The 20,804-nt window shown below is 36.6% G+C and overlaps 4 protein-coding genes across 4 annotated transcripts; all 4 read right to left on the bottom strand.

Annotated features, from left to right (window-relative positions):
- Positions 1-261: 261 nt before the first annotated feature.
- LOC147551047 (transcription factor bHLH104-like) lies at positions 262-2,349 on the bottom strand. The gene is made up of 5 exons (XM_086667085.1): positions 2,098-2,349; positions 1,657-1,725; positions 1,255-1,332; positions 925-1,087; positions 262-693 (listed from the first exon to the last, which is right to left on the bottom strand). Exons 1-5 carry the CDS (start codon positions 2,193-2,195, stop codon positions 445-447), a joined length of 657 nt encoding a protein of 218 aa, XP_086523211.1. The 5' UTR covers positions 2,196-2,349; the 3' UTR covers positions 262-444.
- Positions 2,350-3,079: 730 nt separating this feature from the next.
- ETFBETA (electron transfer flavoprotein beta) lies at positions 3,080-5,957 on the bottom strand. Its single transcript, XM_086667084.1, has 5 exons — positions 5,586-5,957; positions 5,219-5,503; positions 5,022-5,102; positions 4,210-4,304; positions 3,080-3,473 (listed from the first exon to the last, which is right to left on the bottom strand). The coding sequence occupies exons 1-5, from the start codon at positions 5,652-5,654 to the stop codon at positions 3,248-3,250; spliced, it is 756 nt and encodes a 251-aa protein (XP_086523210.1). The 5' UTR covers positions 5,655-5,957; the 3' UTR covers positions 3,080-3,247.
- A 329-nt stretch (positions 5,958-6,286) lies between these two features.
- On the bottom strand, positions 6,287-9,068 carry LOC147551045 (CDT1-like protein a, chloroplastic). Its single transcript, XM_086667081.1, has 7 exons — positions 8,719-9,068; positions 8,499-8,618; positions 8,186-8,411; positions 7,147-7,863; positions 6,841-7,042; positions 6,661-6,751; positions 6,287-6,566 (listed from the first exon to the last, which is right to left on the bottom strand). Exons 1-7 carry the CDS (start codon positions 9,009-9,011, stop codon positions 6,509-6,511), a joined length of 1,707 nt encoding a protein of 568 aa, XP_086523207.1. The 5' UTR covers positions 9,012-9,068; the 3' UTR covers positions 6,287-6,508.
- A 3,139-nt stretch (positions 9,069-12,207) lies between these two features.
- LOC147551044 (RING/U-box superfamily protein) lies at positions 12,208-13,884 on the bottom strand. Its single transcript, XM_086670130.1, has one exon. It carries the CDS (start codon positions 13,454-13,456, stop codon positions 12,449-12,451), a length of 1,008 nt encoding a protein of 335 aa, XP_086526256.1. The 5' UTR covers positions 13,457-13,884; the 3' UTR covers positions 12,208-12,448.
- Positions 13,885-20,804: the final 6,920 nt, after the last annotated feature.

The following is a 20,804-nucleotide window of genomic DNA, read 5'->3' as shown; positions in this document are numbered from 1 at the left end:
GGCCTTTTGGGTAAGCTCATGGAGACTTCACAAACAAAACCCCGTACCCCCATGGACATGAGTCAAGTTGTCAAAAGCGAGGGCAGTATCGATAACTGCTAATGCATAGGGCATTATAGGTGGTATCGGCATTATAGGTGGTATCATTCCAAATTTTCATTTCCAGACAACTTTCATCTAGAGCAGTTAACATACCCAGAACTAAAACTCATTCACATAAATCCACAAGTTCAAGATAATAACGAAAATTGTTACTCCAGATACGAATCGAAATTGATATATTTTACTGAAGAATTGGCAGTCATTGGTGCTACATTGTTGTCAATTGCCTATCAGTCAGAAAGCATATAAAAAGGGAAAAGATTCATATGTACTACTAGAGGACAAACTTTTTAAGCCAAATTAAAGAAGCAACGGGAGTGTTGCAAGAAATTGTCAGAAGATTTAAGCTACAGGAGGCCTGAGAACGTGATCTTGTGATGTGTCGAGGGAAGTTTGAGGTATCCATTGCCACATAGGGAATCCGGCATAGTTGGGGTATGCCATCATTTTGTTGACTCCAGCTTGATATACTGCTGGGGGTGGCGCCACAAATCCAGCAGGGACAACATTCACGGATTTGGCCTGCTGTTCGATTCTTTCTTTATCAGCCTTCAGTACGAGTTTCTCTTGACGAAGTTCATTCTTTTCTACCTGCAATATTCACAACCGAACATGAAACATATCCCACTTGAGTAGCAAATAGGAAGTTGATCAAAATATGTATTACTCATTGACCAAATAGAATATGGCAGCAAGGTATTGCAATATATATGTATAGAAATGAGAATAAGCAAACGAGAACGATTATATCTGAACGGGATGAACGCCTCTTAGTATACCAGCTCTTCAATCCATGATTTGATTCGAAAAAGATAGAATTACCTTAAGATTTTTAATCTCCTTTTGAAGTTTCTTATTTGCATCTTTAAGCTCCTGAGTTTCACTTCTTAGCTGATTCAAAACACGGATGGCATCATTTAGTATGGCAGACTTGTCAGTTTTGGCAGGTCTCCCAGGCTCCAATATAGAGCTCAATTCTGCAAACCTGCACGAAGCACATACAACACGTTTCAGCAGAAATACTTCGTAATCAACTTGACTTGTCTAAGAAAACATATCAAAATTGTATAAACCGTTTTCCTTGCTTGAAGATTCTGATAACTCTAGTATATTAGTGAAATTGAACTCTAATTTGTCTAAGAAAAAGCATACCTCTCATTCATCTTGTCCCTTCGCATTTTCTCACGACAAGCTTTAGAACCTCCTTTGTTGCACGAATCAGTCCGTCCACTGTCCAAGTCAAGCTTATGTAAATTCACAAGGTTATGACTGAATAATAACCAATAAAATGAAAACAACAATGGCTGAAACTTGGTTTCCATATACTAGAAAGAACCATAAATAATTTTACTACCAATTGATAATCGAAAGCTTTTTACGTTAACATCTAAGATAAACCAAAAGAGAAATAGAAATGGGAGAAAATCACCAAATGCTTTGAAGATTCCTGCAAAAGGTATTATGACAAGTCTTGCTAGAAAAGGTTAAAGTAAGAACATCGACGAGGCGATAATGCATATTTATGGATACTAGATACGAAAAAAAAATAGGTACCGTTTCCTCGAACAGCCGTCTTCTTGAGCAATAATACCAGTAGCTGAAGCATCCATCCCCAAGCAATCACTGTAAACAGAGCCCCAAGTAATAGAGTAACATTAGCAAATAAAGATCTATATCCCAAATATGATCGTGCTACATTCGCGAAAATAGATAAACAATTTAGGGTTTCTGGGTCTAAATTCTTTTAAGTACTTGATAGTTAAATAAGTACTACAGTTTTCAGGAAACACCTAAGGATGCTAATTGTGAATGATGAATTAAAAAGAGAACAGAGACTAGTTCAAAAACTTTCATATCTATAATCAGGATTGAACTTTTGCCCCAATTAAAAATTACTCATCGAGTCTTTTCACTGTAGCAGAAAATTAGAAAACCCTAAAAGAAAAATTTAATCAAACAAAAATTTCAAGAAGAAGGCTTAGGATTTTCTATTACCTTCCATTATTCCAATAAAAATCTGTTGATACTGGGTCTTCCATGATACTACTATAATCTATTAGATTCCAATTACTATCATCCTGAAACGAATCCATCTTCTTCTTCTTATTCTTTTTCACCTACAATTGAAGGAAAATAAAAACCCTAGAAATCTAAATCGGTTAGATTCAGGGAAGAACAAACTGCAAAAAAGCTGCGATTTTTATTTTCTTTTCTGTTTCTTTTGGCATCTTTTTAGCGTGGGAAATTGGGACTAAAAAGTACAGATCAATCTTAGATGGAATCAAATAAGGACGATTCTACCCTTTCGTTTTTTTCTTAATTTGAACAAAAAAAATTCATCGTTAAGGGTATGTTAGTAAAAAATCTAATCATTTGTTACTCGCGGTTAATTGTTAAATACGGTGACGTGGGAAAGGAAAAAAGATGACAGATTTAGTTTTCTTGGAGATAGAATTAATAATAACCGTTAGATCTGTTAACCTATTGGAGTTCTCAGTGATGAGCGTACCACTAGAAAACATTTCCTTAAGTTGCCAAAATGACAAAGTCTCTTTTCAAGTTTCATTAGAAGGGCGAATCTTGTATTTCTAATTTGACACACTTGAGTCTTGACAGGATGTATAAATCCAATAGTCCAGATTTGAGATGTAAAAGTCCTTGGGGGTAATTGAGGATGTCTACTTGCCTATTAGAGGATATGGATTAGGGGTGAGTGTTGTAAAAGGTAAGGGTCATTGGCTTTCTAGGGTTTTCAATGGCCATATTCCAATGTCAAGTGGGCCTGTCAATCTATATATACTATTTCGAAAAGAAAAAAAATCTATATAGACCGAGGCATTAAATTGTGTCAACATACATATGCGTATTTACAGATATTCTCGGGTATGTACGTATAAACCTATTCCGACGATCTTATTAGTAAAGTTGATGGATGTGACTAGTGGTCAACAAAAAGAATCTGGCTCAAGTGAGAAGAGAGATGCAACATGATTATTTGATTATGAAAATGGTACAAGATTTACAAATTTTATATAGATTCTTAAGGTTATTATCCATAATAGTAGCATTTCATGTGTTAAGGATGATATCTTATCAACCAAACTAGAACAACGAGATGGGCCTAGGAAAGAAGTAAAATAGAGGATTAAATGACATGAGCTTCGTTCTTTAGCTTGTCAATTAGCTCGTCGACAGAGGAAACAATCACACCGGCTTTTCTCTTTGGAGGTTCTGTGACTTGAACAAGCTCCAAATCTGATTTGATCTCCACATTCAGCTCTGCTGGTGTAATCTTCTTTATAACTTTTGATTTTGCTTTCATGATGTTTGGGAGTGTTGCATATCTTGGCTGGTTCAATCTCAAGTCAGTTCTGCATCAAAACACGATAATTGAAGTAGTAAGATAATCTCACTGAAAAGATCGAAACATCGCATAGAAAGTAGATATTTAGCTAAAAGCCAACAACTCAGATAGGTAGATGGATACAGTCTCTATGTTGTTATCACCACAAAAACCTGTTTTAATTAGATTGACCTCAAAAGTGCAATAGGTTGGAATCGAATACCAAATAACTCGCTTTTTCAGGCTCAAATGCTAACTAGTTTTCAGCAAAGACCAGTCCAGTCATCCAACAAATTCAGTGTTCTCTACTTGTTAACTTAAAGGCTGAAATTTTGTAACAAAACAAATTCAATATGTATTATGATGGTTGTATCAGGGTTTCCCGAAGTTCTGTATTTACAGATAGACATAGCGTTGACTCTAACCAGTATTAACTTCATTCCAAACATAGAAGTGGCGATAGTTCTAAAAGGATAGGGAATCATAGTTCCGAGCCCCAACTCCCAATTCTGGGTTCGAAGTTTTGAAGTACTCTAATAGTAAAATAGCTAGTAAGCTGCAATATTTCTATGGACAAATCTGAGGTCAACAATGACAAAGTTATACCAACTTCATAAGTTTTAAAGTTACAAACAAATTTGCATCCACGTTCTATACCCTCAATATTCATAGCTTAATACTCAATAGTTGATGTTTGAACTTAAAACAGAACAGAGAATACTAGTGAAGTTCCTAAGCAAAAGAAGAGGGAGTGTGATAGTTACGTGATAACTGCTGGGAGATCCAAACACAAAGTCTCGAGACCACCATCAACTTCCCTGTCAACTGTTACCACTTGTTTCTCTTTGTCGAGCACAACCTACTAGGAAGCACCAAATGTCATACATAGATTATCATACAAGTCCTTGGTAGAACCATAGAATATCAAGCAAAAGTAATGAAATGCACAAGTGATGATGCTGACGCCTAACAAGAAACCAAAAAGTAAGGTGCCTCGGAAAGAGGAATGGAGGTTTATTATAGTGAGAACGAGAAGTAAAAATTAAGCAAGATGTGATATAATAATATATAGTTCAGTGGCAAGTCGGCAAGGGTTCAAACTGAAGCTAATTGATATCTAAAAACAATATTAAACGACTGGTTGCTCCATTCTAGTTTCTTCTTTTATTCCAGTTCTGGTAGTCAAGACTCGAGAGAGTGCTACATGGCAATTTGGGAGACGGCATAGAGTTTGTCGAGAGAGTGCTAGTTGGAATTGATTACTTTATCCAGGGTTTGATAAAGTAATCAATTCAGAACTCTCATGGAAGTATAAAAAGCAAATCTCTTGGGTAAGTGTTTATTACACTACCAATACGTAGACAATAGATATACCAATACCCCTTGATACCTATTCGGAATATCTCAACAGAAATAAACTCGAAAACTATTCAGTGTGCATTTTTAGGTTCACATTCATCAAAACACAAATACTTATTTCACTATTTCCGCAAAAATATGATAGTTTCAACTTCAAAATAGAGAAGAGATGCAATTTTTCATTTTCAATTAGCATATAACAAAAACAAGAGCTAACCTTGGAAGCAAAGGTTCCTTGAGGCCATTTAAGCAACCCAGCAACCATCTGCCCTGTTTGATTACAATCATCATCAATGGCCTACAACACCCAAAAACAAAACCCTAAAGCTGAGCACAATAGAGAAACACCCAAATTAACCAAAAAGACTAAACCCTAATTTGAAAACTTCAAAACTAGGGTTTTCAGAAATTAACCTGTTTGCCGAGGATGAGAAGCCCAGGTTTCTCAATATCAATTAGGGCTTTAAGGAGCTTAGCAACAGTAAGAGGATAGAGTATTGAAGGAGAATCGACATGAATTGCTCTATCAGCACCCATAGCAAGTCCAGTCCTGAGAGTATCAACGCACTGAGCAGGACCCATACTAACGGCGATCACTTCCGACGCAAGTCCGGCCTCTTTGATTCTTAAAGCTTCTTCTAAAGCAATTTCACAAAAGGGGTTCATTGACATCTTGATGTTATTCGTCTCAACCCCAGTCTGTGCTTGAATTATACATTTCAGTTTTCGATCATCAAATGGGGAATAATTCTAGTTAGAGAGAGAGAGAGAGAGGGTTTACCTTGTCTGGTTTGACTCTGATCTTGACTGCGTAATCTATGACTCGTTTAACAGCTACCATGATCTTCATTTTTGTTTTCAATTTTACAGGAAGATTAGATTGAAGAAAGGGGAAAAAAGTTTCTCTTCTTATCTGTGTTTTATAGAGATTTAGAGTGATTTATTAGATAATACTTTAAGTACAAAGAGTTTATAAGATATAGTTAATTACTTTGGATTAGGTTGCCATTTCAGATCCAACAAAGAGATTAGTAGTGCTCAAGGATTTTAGGGAGAAAGCTAAATAGACTATCCAAATTGATGCCTCAACTTTCTTTAGATTTGTCTTTCAACTTGTGAGAAAATCTCAGTGGTTGATTTGGAGTTCTCTAACAAATTGACGTAGATTTTGGGTGTATGTTTATTGCTCAAAAAGATAATATTAAAAGTTCCAAGTCGAATCCTTTGACTCTCATTGACCCAAAATATTCAAAGACATACGCTCAAATGAGTAAGACATCACGAGTCGAACGAAACCAAATGTTCTAAAGTCTCATATCAATTCAAAACTCGAGTCCTGTTTCATATCAGTGCTCTTTAACAAAAAAAATTGTCTAATATGGACACCCAAATTTTGCCCAATTTTCTTTCTTAATGGCTTGGGGCAAAATTCGACCGTCTACATCAAATTTCGGCATGCTTTTACCAGACGGAGCATCACCATGGGAAAAAAAAAGTGCTCATTTACTAAATAGTAAGGTTAGACAATAATCATGGATATATACAAATGGGCATTTTCTTTTGCGAGTCTGCCCAACTCTTACACGACTATGTATAACTAGAAAGCAACAAGCTTTTCCTAATTGTTGCTGTTTGACAAAATTCAAGCTATACAATATGTTAAAAATGGACTCGTCCATTGTTAGTGACATCATGGCTTCTCCTCTACACAGCCTCTGCTAATCTTCTCCTCAATGAATCGATACTAACCGTTTTATTGATACTGCAAAGCAAAAAAACAAAGAATTTAACATTCAAATTCTGTATCAGATTTTCGAATTTCAGATTTCGAACATGTAAGAATCATTAATACTCACCGTAAGAGAAGATCACCACTATATGAAACCTTCTCCGAAATCCAATCTGGAACTAGTTCTTGAAGAAGTGTTAGTTGTTCTATAACTTCTCCTGAAAACCCAAGAAGGAAACACATTCCGTTAATATCAATCAAGAAACATGAAACTATACATATTATCATAAAGATTTAATGAACTTACTTCTATCAATAACGTCTAAATGGCTTGTCATAATCTTGCGTACAAGGTCTTCTTTCGTAGTAACACTACGATTCAAAGACTGAAATGTAAGATAGATCACATCAAACATCTTCGGAAGGCAAGCAATTGTTCGTTTCCGTAACTTTGCACGAGTGATATCTGGGTCTTGCTCCTCCATTATCTTTCTCTCATTCTCTCTTATCTGCAAAATCACAACACCATAAAATCATTCACTGTGGTACCCACAAAAAAAGACTTCAAATACAAAATCATAAAATGAGGACTATTGAGTTTGTGGTAATTTACCGATTGAATAAGTTCCTCTGGGAGGAGTTTAATACTATCCGAATCCAAAGAACTTCTTTCCTCAATTATCATTTCCGTAGCTTTTGCATTCTTCACCGGAGTATTAAACAATGACTTTTTGAGTGGACGTCTTAGTAACTTGTTTGGTGAATCAATAGAATCATCATCCTGATTTAGGCGACATCTCTTAGGTGTTTGGAGGTCAGGTGTAGAAGTCATCAACTTTGCCGGTGTAGAAATGAGTTTTGCAGGAGTTCCCTCAATCAAACAAACATCTTTCTCATTGTAATCTTCATCCGTTTTCGACTTGATCTTAGCACAAGTAACAAGAGGGCTTAAAGGAGGTTTAGAAGAACTTCCAAGAGGAGATCGAATTTGAAGCACAGAGCAAGGTGATCCCTTCTTCAAAAAAGAGCTATTGAAGGTTGTGCTTTGAGCTGCCGAATTTGATGTTTTGATAGGAACTCTTGGCAGAAGGCTAGTTTTCTCTATCTCAGGAACGAGTACTTTCTGAGAAAATCTTCTTTGAAAAGATCCGGGTAGGTGGGAAGTCGTGACTGGATTTTGTCGAGGAAGACTTCCCAACAATGATGATGATGCTGGTGATGAAGATGACCCCATGGGAACCGCGCGGGTGCTAGCTTCATTGATGGTCGGAAGAACTTGCTTCCTTTCATTAAATGGACTTGGCAGTGTTTCTTGTGGAACATCGTCCTCCTGATCAAAGAAAAGAAATTGTTAATGTTAAACTGATAAAGATCAATTTCAGAAAATGCAAATCAAAATCGAAGTTATTACTCGTATAAGGAATGACTACCAGTACTACTTCATAGAAATGCTTAAGATGAGTTACAACAAACAATCAAATCTAAACTCAGAGGATTTCTGTGAATCAAAATGTGGTTATACCCTTTCGCTCAATTACATTTCAACAAATCAACAATTCGAAGTACTAAATACTTATGACAATAAAAATGGTGAAGCCCCAAAACCCTAAATCTAAATACTAACAAGTACAAGGTAAAGAAACCAAATTTACCTGAGGATGGGTTCTCGAAAAATTCGATAGGCGAGAACGGAATTCTTTCTCCAAAGATGAATACCCACTTTTCCCTTTCTCCATAACAATTGAATCAATTTCAAGACTAATCTGAAGATCTGGCTTCATACAAAGTGTATGTTCATCTTGTAACAGAACCTTCTTTAGTATAATAACCTCAGGTAAAATATACTTCAATTGAGCTAAATGGGCATAAGAAAACCTCCTAAAAACCCAAAAACCATTAAAAATCAGAAAGAGTTGATTCTATAAACATCAAATCTATTAAATGAAAGTGAATAAAAAAAAATACCTGTCTGTTAGCGATTCAATTTTGGGGGAAATGTTAGTAAAACTAGTCATTTTCTTCTTTAATTGAAGCAATCTGATTGAGATTAACATACTCTTGAAGAACTCAAACAAAAGCTCATACCTGAATCAACAAAATCAAATACCCAAATAAGGGTATAAATCAATAAATGAAAATTCCTCTTTAAACAACAAAAACATTAAAAGATATCGAAAACCCTTACTTTTCAGGGAGTTTGATTGGTGCTTTCTTCTTTGGTTTTGAGAAAAGGGTACTTGATTCGATCAGATCTGGTTCTTCTGGTGTTTCTTTCTTCTTTGATTTGTGAAGTCCTTGTGCGTATTTCCTCACTTCCTTGACTGAAAGTGCTACAGATCCGTTTCTGGGTCGCCGTGGAATCTGAATTGATTTCTGTGGAGTATTCAGATCTGAAGCTTGGGACTCATCTGATTTAGGGTTTGATTTGAGTATCTTCTTGGATCTGAAGGTACTGATAGGAGACGCCGACGGATTCATTATCAAAAGACTAGATTGAGAGAGAATAGTGAAATGTTAGAAGTGAAGCGGTAGGGTTTTTATGTAATCACATATTCGCGCGAAAACCTTAGGGGTTTGGCGGGAATCCGACTTGGCAGCCCACGTGGTTGCCTGCCAACTCAGATTTCGCGCCAAGACTCTCCCGCTAAAACGTGGCCACGACGGGCTTGATGTTTGATTTAGCCCAGTAAAATAGCCCAGCCCATCTAATGGAAAAACATTTCTATAGCCACCTCCAGGAGGCCATAATAGCTTTAGGCATCCTTGGTTTTTTTGGGATAAACTACAAATTTTTATTTAGTTTGATCACCACGGTTTTTGCACGTTTCCTAGTGGACCTTTTAACGAATAATTCGACGGTTATTGCACGTTTAGCAACACTTTGTTGGCGATGACAGTGTTGTTGAAAGGTCTAAAAAAAGCACCATGAACATATCTCTAAAAGTTTCCTCGAGTGTCACGAGAAAGTGCCTGAGGAAACTTTTGACGAAAGTGTTTACAAAAATGTCACCAAAGTTCCCTTCCAATGTACAGGGCCGTGTGGTGGGGGGTGCGGGCAGGGCTCCCCCACAGGGCCCCCACCACTAAGGGGTCCATTTGTCTAAAAAGTTAGACTTAAAACAATATATAAAGATAGACACACAACTTACATAAAAATGGGAACTAGCTATGCTGGTTAACTTGGTTGTTCTCCAAGCAGGGGACACGGGTTCAACTCCCCAAGCCATCAAATGTGGTATTTATTTTTTCCTTCTTCTGGTTAAGAAGAGTATTGTCGTTAAATCGACTTTTTATTTTGTTCCGTTGCACCTTTTTTAAACTATTTTGTTATTTTAGATCTATATTTTATATTTTCTCAAGTAACTTCAAAGAAATAGAAATCTAAGAGCTTTAAAAAAAATTCCGACAATAGATAAATATATATGTGAAAATAATTATACAAAAGATACCATGTTCGAAAATTATTTTTAGATTCTAGACTATACGATGTACGAAGATATTATTTTCTCTCTATTATTTAAGTCAGCTATGCTTGCTAACAACCTTCGTTCACCCCTGGTCATGGTCGATAAGTTGCAAACTGAACATTTAATATGATTATGCGTTGAAATCCAAACATATTATGAAAGTTTAGATTTTTATTATGTTACATGTAGTTATAAGTTTATAATTTAAAATAGAATAAAATTTTTTTTTGTTCACAAGTAATAGTGGATTCTTAGATTAGATTATTCATAAAAATGATGTTTCAAAATAATTTTTTTTTGCTATGACTATTTTTCTTCAAGATACGTTTGTAATTTTTATTCAAAGGCCCATAATCAAATTTCGCACTGGGCCCCTAAATTCTCAGGCACGGCCCTGCCAATGTATACTCGAAACTACCCATAAAAGCGTCACAAAAAGTGTTCGCAAAAACCACCCTTAAAACATACATATGAACATTTGTATATATTTAGGGTTTTGCTCAGATGTCCCAGATTTTCCAACCCGATTTGCTAATTTTGTCAAGACAAGTCACCCTTGATTAAATGTTGATTAAGATACTATATCATGGTAAGAGTTCAATAATTGAAGTATGGTTTCTCTCTCTCCTCTCACACACGTCGCACGTGGTGACATGGGCACAAGAAAATGCACGACAAAGACGCCGATGCGTGTGGACGTACATACAATCGACAGCACAAATAAATAAGACACTTAAATCTCAAAATAAAGAAATGGGGTAAGAGATCAAAACAAAACCACCACATGAATTCCAACCCCCTTAAAAATTAAAAATAAGTATATTATGGATAGTAGTGGCTATTTATGTCATGTAGAAAGAGTAGAATATTAACTCAAAAAGAGTGTTTAGTCCTTGAAGTTATTAAAGAAGACAGTTAGAACAAAGAGGTGGAACTTGTCATGTTAGCATCTCATATTTAGAATGGAAATGCTAAATGTACAAAGAATCTTTTACAAGATTCTTTACAAAATGTTAAATGAACAGTCTCGATCAAAGTCGAACTTTGAAAAACTTTGATTATTTTTTATTTTTTTAGTAAAAATGAGTCATTAAAGCAAGAATTTTGACAGAGACTTTGTACATGTGCACTCCCGTATTTAGAAGTAGAGAGAGGATAGATAGATAGAGACTACAGAGAGAGAGAGATTTTGGTTATAGTTTTAGCAAGTGGTTAGTGGTGGTAGTGTGAGTCATGGATTCAATTAAAGTATATTTAATAGTTTTAGAACAATGTGCCACCCCAACTCAAACCCATATGCTTTGACTGCAACTCTTCTATATCCTTGCTTCTTGTTGCTGCTCCTTTACTTCCTCATCTCATCTTCTTCACAAACTTACCTTTTTACTAAATAAAATGGTTGTCTGCGCGACTTTCAGTTCAATTTTGTACTGACAGTTAAACGTAAATGGTCCAGAGAATCTCAATTTGTCAATTTGTTTCTTTCTCTTAATGGTGATCGTTCATGTCCTTCTCTCCATTTTTTAGGTACCAACCCCAAACTTAATGGTAAAACAAAAACCCTTTCATTGAAGTTACCATGTGGGTTGTAATTTTTGATTAGCTAATCATCTTCTCAAGTTTAGTATTTTAAGTTGTATTGACTTTTTGAACACTTGCTTTTTGTATCAATCTTAACCCAAAGTTAGTGCTTTAAATAAACAATGACAAAAAACTAGAAACTTGTTTGACAAGTCTATGCAATCTTCTAAAATACTTGTCTTCTATTTTTTATTTTCCCATGACCAAATGCTTTACAGAAATTTCAGTTTTGACTCTTTTGATAGTAGATATAACTAACTAACTTGATGTCTTAGGTGGTAGGGTTTGTTTGGTTTTAAGGATAGCAATATTTACCCTTTGTACCTCTTACCGAAGTACTATATTACTTAGTCTAGATTAAATATTGGCTAATTTTACCACTTCAAACAAAATTTTTACGATTAGGACGAATTGGTGGGACTTTTAATTGGTTGGAAAAGTGTAGAGGATGCTTTTACGAGTTTCGTCGTCAACGTTGAGGTAGACTGAAATACCCTACTTAAGATATGTAGCCCCTTCTTTGATTTAAAGTTATTATGTGTTTCTTCTGCTTTAACTTTAAATCCAAGAAAAGGCGAAAAAAAAAGAGAAGAGAAAAAAAAGAAAAAATGGTATTAAACATCTTATCCACATAATGTGGGCTCAAGCTATGATACCCATAATCATTCAAGAATCTACTAACATTGATCACAAGTAAGAAAACAAAAAAATAATAGATTTGATGGAGAAATCAAATCTCATTACACATTACCCAAATTTCCAACTTTGATGTACACTACTCAATTTGATTCTATAAACTATATCCTCTTTGATAAATTCTACTATATTTTTCTCTCTAAAAAAATGATATAGATGAAGTATACTAGTTTATGATTCAAATTGAATAGGAAGAACTGCACTTCTAGATCCTCTGCTATGGCCGAACGAAAAGAACGGCCGACGAACTCTACCACCACCACATTCACTTGTGCTAACATCATTGAGTTGTTGTCTATTTTGTTGGATAATCTCTTGAACAGATAAGTAAAGGTGTCGATCAGCCGAAGAATCCATGGAAATAGATCTTCTAATTGGTTGGACTAAAAATTGATCATCTTTTGGTCTAATGTTAATACATTCATCACCCATACTTGAAAGATGATGAAACTTTCTTGCTTTCTTGTGAACTTGTTTGTGTTCTAATTTTCTTGGTGAAGGATTGATAGGTTGAGCTAAAACTTCTCCTGATTTTATCGATTCTTGTTGACGATGTGAACTAACTTGATGATCTAAAATATTGTCACCACCCATGATTTCAATTACTAGGAAATCTTCATCTGTATTAATGACAGTCTCTGTGAATGGAGTTTGATCTTGAGGAGAAGAACTTGGAGCTATAATTTGATCAAATGGAAACCTAGTTGGAGTTGATATACTTGATCTACAAAGTGGACAATTATCATTGTTTTGAAGCCAAATATCAATACAATCAATATGAAAGGCATGACTACAACTAGGAAGAACCCTTAAATTCTCTTGTTCTTGAAACTCATTCAAACAAACAGAACATTCATGAAAGCTTCCTTCTTGATCTCCTCTTCTTTTGAATTGGCAAATTGGGATTGTTCGAATTACAGATTCGTCGACACCTCGATTTTGGGTTGGTGTATCATAAACCATTAATGGGTCTTCATATCTTCTAAATGAAAATCTACTTATAACACCAATTCTGTGCCAATTTAACCAACATTTGATGACAAAAATGTAGTACCCAAGTAATAAGAAAGCTGTAGTTATGATTCCTAGAATAGCTATGACTAAAATGGGGGAGCTAGTTTCATGGGAATGTGGAGGAGGTGGTGAATAGATCTGTGGTTGTTGTTGTAATGGACTCATTGGAAATAATTTGGGATCTTGAAGACACCCAAGATTACAGAGAGAGAGAGAGAGAGAGAGAGAGAGAGCAGTTAATGGTGGTAGTTTAGAAGAGATGTGAACAAGGTGAGAAAAGTTGGGATCTCAAAATGAATGACTACCCACATTGAGATGATGAAAATAATTATAGACTAGTGAATATCATTGAAGTTGAAGTCTGATTGGTGGGTTAAATAAAAATCAAAATTTAAGTAGAGAGAATACCAAATGAGAGACATGAGAAGGTAGTGTAATTAATGGTAATTAAGGAAAAGAATTCCAAAGAAAGATGAGATTGTTTGGTTGAATGATACTATGAAATAGAAAAATATGTGTGTCTATTAGGTACTGAGATCCCTCACAGGTTAGAGAGAGATGAATGTGAATGTGTAGAAGAGAGAGGGAAAAGAGTTGACTGTGACTCTGCCAGGAAGGGGGCTTTTTAACCTTTTAAGGGAGGGAGATAGACAGAGAGAAAGAAAGTATGTGTTATTGTTAAGGTACCTAGGTGGTTAGGTGAGAGCTCACACAAACGAAGTGGAGATAACTTGGATATTATTTAGTACTGTTGATATCAATTAAAAATAAGTAGAGATGAGTGTTACAAGAGCAAGTCCCCGGTGGGGGGAGGGGCCCTTAACGTTCATATGGGGGGCCTGATCTGGCCGTTGGATTTGTTCCAACGGTCACATTTGGGTTCAACCCAAACAATCCCTCATTTCAACTCTTTCTCTATCACCTTCGACTTCTATCTCTTTCAATTTTTTCTGTCCCATTTTTTCAATCTTCAATGGATCCCTTGAATGATAATGATTTGTTTACCCAAAGTTTTATGGATCTCATTCAAACTCCTGGTTATCACTCGAGTCAATTAGAAAATGATGAAACTTTTGATGATTCTTCACGCGTTCCCTCGACGGTAGATGAAACTTTAGATGTCTTGCTAGCAAGAAGGCACAACTTCAATTAGGAAAGCTAAACGGGTTGCGTATACAGTCGATGAAGATATTATACTTGCTAATTGTTATTTGAAATTCACGTTTGATGTGGTTGTCGGAAATTGTTAGAATTGTAAAGTATTTAGCAAAAAATAACGGATGAATTTAATTCAATTGCAAACTCAACGCACACTCAAGAGTCGTAAATCTCGTTTCAGTGAGATAAATTCTGATTGTCAAAGTTTTAACTCTACTTTGAGGATAATAAATAAAGTTCAAAAAAACGGGGAAGACGACTATGAATGGGTAATTTTTCTTACTTTTAATCTCTATATTTCTATCTTTTGACTTCATAATAAGAACTTGAAATCAATTTTGATTATTTCAGATACAAAGAGCACTTGAAGTTTATAAAAAAATCACAAAGGAAAAATATTTAGATTCCAACATATTTACAAAATTTTGATGTCACATATCAAGTGGATGAAAGACATGCCAAGAGAGTCAACATCCGGGAATAGAGGTTCTAATACGAATCCATCGGAGGAAAGACCGATTGATTGTAAACAAGCCAAAGCAAATGCAAGAGTCGGAGAAAATTCGACAAATTCTACCGCTAAAGACAAAGAAGTCAGTGGTGCTCCGACCGGGGAATATTGGCAAATAGACAAGAAGAATCTCAACAAAGATCAGTATCAATGCAAGAAGCAATACGGATTCAACAAGAGTTTCTTATTTTTGATAAAGAATACAAGAACCGACAATATGGGATGGACTTATTGAAGATTGACGCTAGGTCTCTCGACAAACATATTGCACAAATGCTTATAGCAGCGCGACAAGCTTGGTTTAACTGTCGACCACAAGACCCAAGAAACCCCTTCTAATTAGTCGTATTTACGTAGACTTAAATTTTTGTCTTGTTGTTTAGTCGTATTTACGTAGATTTAAATTTTAATTACTAGTTAATTTGTAATCAATGTTGTTTAATCGAATTATTTAAGTAAATTGAGAAATTAAAAATTCGAATTTAAGAGCCCTAAGAGAGTTTGTGGTTGGAGCTGAGTTGAAGCTGTAAAATTTGAGTGAAAGGGTGGTTTCAAGGGACTGAGACAGTCCCTGGTTGGACTTGCTCCCAGACCCCGGTTGGACTTGCTCTAGGTATGGTTATTTTGTTTGACTCCTGGTCATAGAACATGTCACTTATTGGCAAAATTTCATAGTCACCCGATTCAAAATTTAATGGAAGGTTTTGAAAACCTAATTCGTTTTCAAAGGTGAGAGCTCACACAAACTACAAGTGGGTCCCGATATTAGGTGTTTTATTCTATGGAAAGTCTAAACGGTGTGAATGGAAAATGAAAACCAAATCAAAGGGATAGAGAGGAGTAGAATAGAATAACTGTACTTTTGGCACACCACCTACCTGTCTCTCTAACCTTTTAAGGTTAGTTAGCCGCTTATACTCACTTTGAGAATGTTCATCATGGGTATGAAAGTTTTTTTTTTTTTAGTCAAACCACCGAACTTGATCAAGAAGTCTACTCCCCTCTCTCTCTTTTTTTTTTTTTTTTTTTTTTTTTTTTTGTTGAAATCTACTCCCTTTTCTCTACTTCTTTTATCATTATAAAATAATAGCATTACTCTTTTTTAGATCAAAAAGAGAAAAGTAGAAAGAATGAAGTCTTCTTCCATATACACCATTGTCAATTGGGCTAGGTTCGATTCTCAGTGGTAAAGTTACTGCTCCTTAGTCCTCAATTAATGCAATGTAAACGGTTAAAAAACACAAACAAGTACACAAAGGTAAATAGGAACTTTTTTTTTTCTTAATAAATCGACTACAATAAACCATGGATGCCACCTTTTCTCGGAGTCAAACCTGGGACTTCCAAAGTTTTTGGAACACTTTCAACCACTTGAGCTAGGAAGTGTTGACGGAACTCTTCCTTGATAGACAGCATAGGCTTTCTTTATGGTTGGATACTGCCTTTAATTATATCCTAAATAGGAAGTGCTATAGGCGCCACATCTATCACTATAGACCCCATTTGGACCTTGTCAGAGCCCAAAGGTATTGAATTTGGAGTGTGGCTTAGAGATCTGTTACTTTTGGGGGAGCATGGACTCTGTCCAAATTAAGTGGGGGTACAGGGCCTTAGAACACGCACTACAGAATGCCCCCCAACTTGAGTCAGGTGACTCATTAGAGCAATCACGGGCTTAGAATGATGAGCTCTTTGAAGCCCATTAAAATATTATGATATGGGATTAGTGATATATAAGAGAGAATGTAAAAGTAGATCCATAGGAGTCGCAGCAACAATATTGTCGAGCAATTGTACTTTACCAAATCACTAGGAAATTGATGTAGTGAATGGTGTTAGGACATGTCAACTATTTCCTGTCTTGCGGTCTCTGTTGAAGTAGACATGTTTGGCCAATATGGCATACCAAGTAAACTTACTTGACTAATTAATCACAATAACTTAAACACATAGATTAATTAAAGGAAGTAGGGCCTCAAAGAGGAGGTAAGACCTATGACAAATGGTTGCAATTGGATTTCATCTATATATTTAAAGCCAAAAAAGAAGTTTAGATTATATATCTCTATGAATCTAGAGTTGTACTTACCATTGAAAGACACATGTTCATTCACCACATTTTTTTTTGTTGAAAGAAAATACATTAACATAAAGAGTCTATTACAATAACCCAAATACAAAAACAAAATTAATATACATAAGGTAGTAAAACAAAATATCAGAGCTGAAGAAGTGCAAAATAGAACTTCAATATGTATAGCATTCTTCATTCTGTAACTTGCGAGGCTGGCATCTCTTCTTGAGCATGATATAATATTTGATCTTGAGAGTCTTTCTGGGTGAATTAAATATAAAACTCCTATCTAACTTCTTGTAACACTTAACATGGATTAAACACACACCCACAGTTTCAAGAAGAAACAAAGGTGCCTGCAAGATGGAATCATAGGATGATTCTGGGGTATCCCTCCAGTATTCTCCATATGTTCATTCACCACATTTCGACGTTTGGTTGACTACCAAGCTTATTTCAATTATTCGATCTTATGTTAATCAAATAAAGATTAATTTGACCTTGACTGTCGGCTTTGATTAAGACTGTACTAGTTGTGCTATATATATATATATATATATATATATATATATATGTGAGAGGCGGTTTGCGAAAGATGTGAAATAGGCGGTTTCACTCAAAATTGGAAATCCAATAGGCGGTTTCATTCCAATAGGCGGTTTCACATAGTTTCCAAATTGAGGCAGTATAGTGTATAGGCGGTTTCAATTTGGCTTTCACAAATTGTCGGCTTATATTGTATTTAAATAGGGGATTGGAGAGCCTATTCAATCAACCAACACAACTACTCAACAACAACTCTTCTTTAGAGAGCTAGAGAGAGAGAGCAAGAGTGAGAGAAATTTTTTCATAATTTTTGAGCGGTGTTAAATTTCTCGGTCGTCGAAGATTTAGTATAGAACGTTATTACTATACGGTACCATCTTGGGACGAACTTGCGGGTTGTGTGAGTCGTCTTCATCTATCCTTCAATAAAGATTTCTTGTTCGCCCGAGGACGTAGGCTTTAAAGCCGAACCTCGTAAATTCTGTTTGCATATTTAGATTTTGACTTGGCTTTTCGATTAATCTTCATAATCGGATCAATTTCTAGGATAGGTTCGATAGCTTCCGCGACTTTTAATTACAACAATTGGTACCAGAGCCTTGTTGAGATTGAACGAAGAGAAGATGGGATCGAGAAGTGGTACGGTCAAAGCAGGGAAATATGAGATAGAGAAGTTCAATGGGGAAAACGATTTTTCTTATTGGCGGATGCAGATGAAGAATCTGTTAATCTCGCAGAAATTACACAAGACGTTGACGGGAAAGAAACCAGGAGATATGTCAGATGAGGATTGGGAGGAGTTAGATCTCGAAGCACGGGCTACCATTATGTTGTGTCTTGAGAGGGACGTGGCGTTCCTAGTAGACGGAGAAACAACGGCGGCGAGTGTGTGGTTAAAGCTAGAAAGCAGTTTCATGACGAAAACTTTAACGAATCGGGTCTACTTAAAATCCAAATTATTCACATGTAGAATGAAAGAGGGTTCTTCTATTCAGGAATATGTGAATAGGTTTGACAGGATTATCTCAGATTTGAAGGATATTGATGTTAAGGTTTAGGATGAGGACCAAACCCTCATATTGTTACTTTCATTGCCTAAATCCTATGAGAACCTTGTTCAAACTTTGATGCTTGTTGGTGATAGTCTAAGCATGGAAGAGACGAGAAATTCGCTATTAGCGGATGACCTTCGTAAGGTTGCTACTAGCAGTATGGCGTCGGGTGGAGTAGACAAAGAACAAGCACAAGGGTTGTTTGTAACGAGGGGGAGGAGTAATGAAAGGGGAAAGGGAAAGGGCGGGAAATCTAGATCCAAATCTAGAGGTTCTTTCAAGAAAACGTGCTTTAGTTGTGGTGAGCTTGGCCACTTTAAAGCGGCTTGTCCAAAGAGAAAGTTGAAGCAAAAGAACGAAGGCTACAAGGAGAAACAAGAGATGCAAGAGGCGGGATATGTGTCAGAAGAGGCGGATGAATGTTTCTCGGTGACAGAGGTGTCTGAGAAAATCTTCGATAAGTGGATGCTTGATTCAGGGGCGTCATACCATATGTGTCCAAATAGGGAGTTGTTTACTACCTATAGGAGTATAGATGGTGGTACAGTTATACTGGGTGATGATAGTATATGTAAAACTGTGGGACTCGGAACAATACGTATCAAGATGCACGATGGAGTGGTGAGAACATTGACGGACGTAAGACACATACCCGATTTGCGGAAAAATCTAATTTCCCTTGGTGTGTTGGAGCGGAACGGCTGTAAGATAATTATAGAGAATGGCTCTATAAAAGTCGTTAAGGGTTCTTTGGTGGTAATGAGAGGTACTCGTTATGGTAATTTATACAAACTTTTGGGGACAACAATTACTGGAGATGTAGCAGTAGGAATCAGTGGAAGGGATCCAACGGCTAGTACGAGGCTTTGGCATATGCGCCTTGGGCATATGTCAGAAAAGGGTCTATCTCTGATGTGCGGGAAAGGCTTGTTGAAGGACATGAAGAAGCCTTGCATGGAGTTTTGTGAGCATTGTGTTCGGGAAGGCACACAGGGTGACGTTCTCTACAAGCAAGCACAGGAGCAAAGAGGTATTAGACTACGTACATACCGATGTCTGGGGACCGGCAAAGTTACCTTCCAAGGGTGGTTCCAGGTATTTTGTTACATTCGTTGATGATCATTCGAGATTTGTCTGGCTTTATTTTCTGAAGCATAAGAATGAGGTATTCAACACATTCCTGGTGTGGAAAGCAATGGTTGAGAACAAAACTGGTCGAAAGCTGAAGACGTTAAGGTCGGATAATGGGACCGAGTACACGGATGGGGCATTCAAGGAGTTTTGTAATCAGGAAGGCATTGTGAGGCACTGGACAGTAGTAAACACACCTCAGCAGAATGGAGTCGCAGAGAGATTGAACCGTACACTACTTGAGAAGGCTAGATGTATGCGCTCCAATTCGGGATTAGGCGTAGAATGGTGGGCAGAATCTGTTGCTACAGCTTGTTATATTGTGAACAGGTCTCCACATTCTTCTTTAGATGGCGGCATACCTTACGAGGTGTGGTCAGGTGAACATGCAGATTACGGGAGACTTAAGGTTTTCGGTTGTACGGCCTATTACCATGTTAAAGGTAACAAACTTGACAATAGAGCAAAGAAGGCAATTTTCTTAGGATATGCTACAGGAGTCAAGGGTTATCGGCTATGGTGTACGGAAGACAAGAAGTTTGTAATCAGCAGAGATGTGGTGTTTGATGAGTCATCTATTGTAGCTATGGCGAAAGCTACGGTGCCTAGTTGTGGTGATGTTGGGTCTACTAAAGCTCAAGTAGTGGAAGTAGAAGCCGAAGACCAATGGGTTTATAGGAATCATGATCAGGTGGAACATCAGGATAATACTCAGGATGAGGAAATTGATGAACCCGATCATGAGGAGGTTCAAGGGGAAGGTACACAAGTTTTACAACAACAACAACAGGATGTTTCGGTACACACTAGGTCGAAACGGTTATATAAGCCGGTACAGAGGTTAGGGTCAGACAAACCTCTTAGGCATTACGGGCAGACAAATGTGGTTGAATATGCACTCTCGGTAGAAGACGACGAGCCGGTCACCTTCAAACAAGCTATTACCGCGGAGGAAAGAGAGAGTTGGTTGGTTGCTATGCAAGAAGAGATGGAGTCTCTTCACAAGAACAAGACATGGGAGGTTGTCTCATTGCCCGAAGG

This window comes from Eschscholzia californica, unplaced genomic scaffold, assembly GCF_041429995.1.
Source record: "Eschscholzia californica isolate CP2 unplaced genomic scaffold, dmEscCali1.0.p SCAF_3, whole genome shotgun sequence".
Taxonomy (NCBI): Eukaryota; Viridiplantae; Streptophyta; class Magnoliopsida; order Ranunculales; family Papaveraceae; genus Eschscholzia; species Eschscholzia californica.
This window is presented reverse-complemented; position numbering and strand designations above follow the sequence as displayed.